This window comes from Microtus ochrogaster, chromosome 24, assembly GCF_000317375.1.
Source record: "Microtus ochrogaster isolate Prairie Vole_2 chromosome 24, MicOch1.0, whole genome shotgun sequence".
In the NCBI taxonomy this organism is placed as follows: Eukaryota; Metazoa; Chordata; class Mammalia; order Rodentia; family Cricetidae; genus Microtus; species Microtus ochrogaster.
This window is the reverse complement of record NC_022024.1, coordinates 28,222,321-28,229,107: the sequence shown is the minus strand read 5'-3', so window position 1 is coordinate 28,229,107 and position 6,787 is coordinate 28,222,321. Positions and strand designations below refer to the sequence as shown.

Genomic DNA, 6,787 nt, shown 5'->3' with positions numbered 1-6,787 from the left:
AGGCTGGTCTCGAACTCACAGAGATCCGCCTGCCTCTGCCTCCCAAGTGCTGGGATTAAAGGCGTGCGCCACCACTGCCCGGCTCTCATTGTAGTTTTAACATGGCTATGACAGGGCATTTTCGTATACTTGCTGGCTAATCTTCTATCTGCTGGTGAAATGTCTGTTCACATCTGTTCTCATTTCTGAGTTGTTTGAGTTTGCAGAGGCTTTTAAAAATCTTTATTTTTGTTGCATGTGTGTTTTTGTATACCACATATATACCACATATATAAGAGGTTGTTAGATCACTTGAAAATGTAGTTATGGATGGTCATGAGTCACTCTGTAGGTGCCGGGAACTGAACTTGGGTCTTCTGCCCAAGTTCTCTTTAACTGATGAGCCATATAGTCATCAGAGGTGTGTGTGTGTGTGTGTGTGTGTGTGTGTATGTATGTGTATGTGTGTGTGTGTGTGTATTCTGGATACTAGCCCTTTTCTAGAGTTATGATGTATAAACAAGTTCTCTAGTCTGGACTCTTGTCATTCACACATGACACATGCTGTCTGCCTAGGGATGGTGTGTCTTCATTATTACGGAGGGTCCCACACTACACAGTTCTGACTGATTTAGGCTCAGTAAAGCAAGGCCCGAGCAGAGAGTAGAGCCCCTGTGCTAGGACAGTACTAAGAGGAAGAAAGGGAAGAAAAGGCAAGTGCCAAAGTAGTTATACCTTAGAAGAAAGATTTATTTGATGTGGATGACTACTTTGCCTGCTGCCCGCGAAACCAGTGAGGACACTGGATCTCCTGGAAATGGCCTTACATATGCTGTGTACTGCCATGTGGGTACTGAGAATAAATCCTGATTCTGTCCAAGAACAAGTATTGTTTGTTTGTTTCAGACTGGGTCTTTCTGTGTAGCCCTTCTTGGCCTGGGACTCTTTATGTAGATTAGGCTGACTGCAAACTCGCAGCAATCTGCCTGGCTCTGTCTCCTACCTTCTGGGATAAAGGCGTGTGCCACTATACCTGGCCAGCAGGTACTTTTTACTGCTGAGCCATCCCTCTAGTCCACAGCTTCTTGATTTTTGGGTTTTTATATGTGGGTTAGGGTCTGGGGAGGATTGGGAGCAGTGCTAGGAATCAAATGAAGGGTCTCAAACTTTCTGTGCATCACTGAACTATATTCCTAGGCCTTGAATAAATTTCTCATTTTAAAAATACATACTGTCCTTCATTAGCATTGATCTTATAGTTACAGATATTAAGGAGCAATGTATAATGAGATTAAAAAAGCAGTGATTCGGTGGGTGTTCAGAATATTGGTTATTCAAGGGTGCACGTGTGCAAAAACATATGCAGTCCCCTCCCATTAGTGCAGGGCTGCAAGGTCAGATTGTACCTCCTGAGGAGTGTTAGCCACGTCTCTTGTCCTAGAAGATGGGTGGCTGGAGTAGAACAAAACTTATGCAATCCATTAGTCTTAATTATTCAAGAACCTACTTTAGGAAAGTGGATGCTAATGGGGGCAGAAGTCAAACCCCATAGCAATAGAGTTTGAGAGCGGAGAAAAAGAAAGGTAAAACATGCTAGGCAAATTAGACTACATTTTTATGTACTCTGGGTTTTTTTGTTTTTTATAAGACAAGATTTCTCTGTGTAGCTTTGGAGCTGTCCTGGAACTTGCTCCCTAGACCAGGCTGGCCTTGACCTCACAGAGGCTGGCCTCTGCCTCCCAAGTGCTAGGATTAAAGGCGTAGGCCACCAACCCCTGGCTGTACCCTGAGTTAGTAGTCAGTTGTCCTGGTTTGGTTTCTGTCTCTGTGATAAGTAACATAACCAAAAGAAGCGTGGGAAAGGAATATAGCCCATCATTGAGGGAAACCAAAGCTCTGATACCCCAGGTAGGAACCTGGAGTCAGGGACTGAAGCGGAGACCACGAGGGAATGGCACAGGTTCACATTTGTCTGTCCTTCTTCTAGTGCCCAGGATCACCCGTCCATGGAGAATGCCACCACAGTGGGCTGAGCAATTCCACACATTGGCAGTCTAAGAAATGCTCCACACAGACTTGGAGGCAATGTCTCCACTGAGGTGCCTTCTTCTCAAGTGTTTTGACAGGCAGACTTAGCCATCATATTTGCCATTAAAAGATTCTTTTCATAAATAGTTGGGTTGTAGCCTTCTCCGAATATTTTGGCAGAACAATCTATATCAGTAGAAAGGTTTCTTGGTATTGCATGCCAACTTTTCTGTGATAAAACACGGAAGGGACAAATCCAGGCAAACCTGTATTAGTGACTGACTTCACACCCGCCTGTAATCCCAACACTCAGGACGTAAAGGCAAGAGGACCAGTTTAGTCCAGTCTCTGCCATACAGCAAATCCGGTAGTGTTACTTTTCACAAGTTGTTTGACAAAAAGAAGCTTCGATGTAAATTTTGTAGGATGTTGGATTTCTCAAGTCTTGATAGGGAAGTAATTAATTATATTGGGTGTGTATTTAGCAGTGTGTATTGGGAAGGTGTGTCAAGGTTACCACCAGAAGTCAAAAGTGATGCACTTTTTAATACATTTTTGCGTGTGTGTTTCCGTGTGTACGTTTGTATATTTGTCTGTGGAGACCCAAGATCTTGGATGCCTTCCTTAATTGCTGTTCACCTATTTGGTGGAATGGTCTTTCACTGAGCCTGCTTTCTGCTCAGTATCATAGTTTGACAGTTCTGACAGTAAACTCAGGAATACTCTTGTCTCCATGTGCACCGTGCCACTTCTCTTCCTCCTCCTCTTCTTCCTGTTATTCTTCCTCCTCTCTTCCTCTTCTTCCTCCTCTTCTTCAAGCTTGCTCATATTCATAGCTAGCACTTGAGTATGGAGCCGTCTCCCTCTCCTGTGATACAATGATACAGTACTTTTTAGGTTAATAATTTGAAATCTGGATTTTCTTTTCAGTTCACTCCATCTTTAGGTGTATTGCTGAGGGTCAAACCCAGGACCTCAAGCATGCCAGGCAAGCACTCTTCTATTGAGCATAATCCCCACCCCCCAACCCCCTGATAGACAACTTTACCTCTCTACAGTCAGTCGGTCTTCTGCTCTAGAGTATATATTTGCTGTATTTGAATTAATTGATCCTTATGACTACAACTCCTATTTATGATCTAATGGTCTTAAAAGCAACTTTAAATGAGTATAAAAATAGAGATCTCCCCTGTATTTCTAATTTATATGAACACAGACATGACTATAATTTAAAGTATTTTTCCCTATGGACTGGAGAGGTGGCTGGCTCAGTGGTTGAGAATGCTCACCGCTCTTGTAGAGGACACTGGTTCAATTCCAAGCACGCGCATGGCAGCTCACGGCAGTGTCCTGATAGTTCCAGGGGATCCAGTGCCATTTTCTGACCTCCAGTGTCTCTTCCCTGTGCTCAGTGCACACGTACTCACACATTAAAGTAAGTGGGTAAGTACACACATGCCCAGATTCCAGCGGGCTGAGTATGTGAGCTCCCTGGTAGAGCTCTTACCTAGCATGTGCTGTGCCTCTCAGATCAGTCCTTAGCACTGTAACACACACACACACAAAATTCAGAATCTAAACATATTGAAGAGCATTGAGAACAAAATCTAGACACATTGAAGTGTGGTTGTGCCTATAATTCCCAACCTGAGAGTAAGGAGGAACGTAAACATATAAATCTAAACATACTGAGGTGTGATTGTGCCTCCAATCCCCGACCTCAGCAGGCTGAGATACAAAGGCTGTGAGTTTAGGCCAGCCTGGGCTACAGCAAAACCCTGTCTCAAAATGAAACAAAACAAATTGAAAAACAGAATGAAGATAATACTTTGAACTATCACAGTGCTAAGTGGATCTTCTGGGGTGGCGCACCAATTCAATGTAGAGAAGGCTGCTCTTGAGAGCCATCGCTTTAATTACACCACCCACCCCGCCCCAAGTGGCGTTCTGTTAAAGAATGACTACTGGATTGCCATGGTGACTTTTTATGCGGTTCCTTGCCCAATAGCTCTTGAGGCAGAACAAAGTAACTGTCTCGGTGCTGCCAATGCTGGAAAGAGCGCAAACAGCATAGCAACAGGAATGGAAAAAAAAAACTTTACAAAATGGGCTCTAATGTCCTTCTACAGAAGTATCGGAGCTTTTCCATTTTCATGGTAGCGGAAATTGCTTGTTAATTTTAAATTGTGTGTATGTGTGTGTGTGTGTGTGTGTGTGTGTTCATGTGTGCATACATATGTGCTCTGCTAGGGACTAAGGCCTTGTGTATGCGGAATAAGCTTGTACTGCTAAGTTATATCCCCAGCCTGGTTCCAGCTGTCATTTCACCTTAAGTATTAAATGTTTTAATTGCTTGTTCCTTATTTACTGTTCATTCCTCTTCACTGAGGAATTATGTTTTCAGATCTTTCAGAGAATAGAAAGGGAAATTTTTCTTTCTGTCCCCTGCAAACAACAACAAACTCATCTAAATGTCAAAAGCACTTTCCAAGTCATGTACAGCTTGTGTCCTTGCTGGGGTATTTCATGTTCCCGCCAAGGAATAACTAAAAGGTGTCCTTGGGATGATGCCAGATATATACTGTCATGAAGAGCCCCTGTTAACTGCACTTTCAGAATGTGAGTGATTTAACTTACACAACCCATTACTAACTAGTTCATCATAACACTTCATCATGCATTATCTAAAGTACATACATTTATTTATTTATTTAATCCAGTCTTGTATTGTCAAAAATAGGCCTAGAACCTACCATCTTCCTTCCTCAAGTCTCCTGAGTGTTGGGATTACTTATATACATGACCTCACTGGGCTTCTCGTGATACTCACTCATAGATGGTTCCCTTGCAGAATATGGCATTTCCATGTTGAAACTTTGATACCTTTGATTGATTGATTGATTGATTGATTGATTGATTGATTAGTGGTCTCAGTATGTAGCCCTGGATGGCCTAGAACTCATTGTGTAGACCCGGCTGGCTTCAATCTCGTAGAGATCAATCTATCTATCTATCTATCTATCTATCTATCTATCTATCTATCTATCTATCTATCTATCTATCTCTAAGGGCTAAAATGAAAGGCATGTGTCCCCTAATCCAATTCCTGATTCCTCTCAGCTACTTCTGTATTATGGTTTTATTATCTTATTTAACTCCCCGTGTTTGCCTTTGAAGTATTGCATAGTGTGAATTGTGTGCTTATAGATAACATAGGATCAGGGCTAAAATATATGTCTAACCAGCTCATAGCTGATCCCATATTTTGTGAATTCATACTTTCTCAATGCACTCTATCTTCAGGATGAAGATACTGGGATGAAAAGCAAAGTTCATCATATTGCCAAGGAGATCATGAGCTCTGAGAAAGTGTAGGTATCAAGTTAGCAGTTTAGAAGCCATTCTTCCCAGTTGACTTATTAAAAAATTCTTATTGGTTCTTTATTTTTTTTAACAGGTTTGTGGATGTGTTAAAACTTTTGCATATTGTAAGTATCTGCTCATATTTTTCTCGAATCTAAGATTATCCCCAGTCCTGTACTTTTCCTACCTAACAGTTCTTATCACAGCTAACAAGTAAATTATACCCTTGTGCTCTCTAGTGCTTGGTTACATTTTAAATTTATAATAAGATTTTATATACTTATAGGTTTACAAATGATATATAATAGACATTTTACAAGTTGTATCTCATTTGCATCTAGATGTACCCAGATGATTTCTAAATAATAATCTTCAGCACCTTCCATTTCTTCATAATAAATGAGCCATGACAGCTGCTGCTACTGCTTCCTCCTCCTCCTCCTCCTCCTCCTCCTCCTCCTCCTCCTCATTTTCCTCTTCTTGCCCCATTTCTGCCTCACTTCCTCCTCTTCCCTCCTCCTCTTCTCTCTCTCCTTTCCCCCCCCCCAAACCATACCCCCAGCACCCGTAACGATGTGTATCTTTTGGGGACATGTCTTCTCTAATCTAAATAGGTCCCAGAAACAGAGGCACTCGAGACAGCATTGCTAACTTGTTTTTAACCACAGTCACCTTGAGCAGACCTGTTAGGAAAGAGCTGCATGTATCTGACCACATGCTCGTTTTTCCTCTTACACACTTTTGTCCTTCAAGTAGATCGCGTGTCTGCTGCAAATCAAAGTGCTTTTAGTGTTGCTCTGTTTTTATTATTTTTTTGGCAAGATATCTCAATATCCCAAATTTCTGTTGTGGAATATTAGTTTAAGATGTGTTACATTTGTTTAAATGATATGACGATGTGTTGCATTCTTTATGTTGTACCTGTTTAACTCTGCGAAGCTGGGTTACTTTGCCTGTCTAAAACACCTGATTGGTCTAATAAAGAGCTGAATGGCCAGTAGGTAGGCAGGAGATGAATAGTGGGGCTGCCAGGCAGAGAGAATAAATAGACAAAAAGAAAAGAAGGGAGGAGCAAGAAAAAGGAGGAGAGGGAGAACACCAGGGGCTACCCGGGCACAGGCTGTCATGGGATAAGAAAGAAAGACACATAGAATAAAGAAAGGTAAAAGCCCAGAGGCAGAAGGTAGATGGGATAATTTAAGTTAGCAAACTGGCAATAAATAAGCCAATCTAAGGCTCGGCATTCATAAGAAAGAATAAGAATCCATGCGATTTATTGGGAGCTTGGGTGGTGGGCCCACAAAGAGTAAAAAAAGAACAACTACGAACATCCAAGTCCAGTAGTTCTTCTAGCTAAAGACATACAGCCCTCCTTGAGAACCTGCAGCCTGTGTCTGCCACATACAGCCCTCCTTGA

The 6,787-nt window shown here is 41.9% G+C and overlaps 1 protein-coding gene across 1 annotated transcript in view; it reads left to right on the top strand.

Moving 5' to 3' along the window:
* Fgd6 (FYVE, RhoGEF and PH domain containing 6) overlaps nucleotides 1–6,787 on the top strand; it is a 121,741-nt gene that overhangs the window by 50,002 nt on the left and 64,952 nt on the right. The window contains exons 4-5 of the mRNA XM_005358149.2: nucleotides 5,311–5,378; nucleotides 5,465–5,495. Of these exons, the coding sequence (XP_005358206.1) occupies nucleotides 5,311–5,378; nucleotides 5,465–5,495 (99 nt within the window). The remainder of the gene's footprint in view (nucleotides 1–5,310; nucleotides 5,379–5,464; nucleotides 5,496–6,787) is intronic.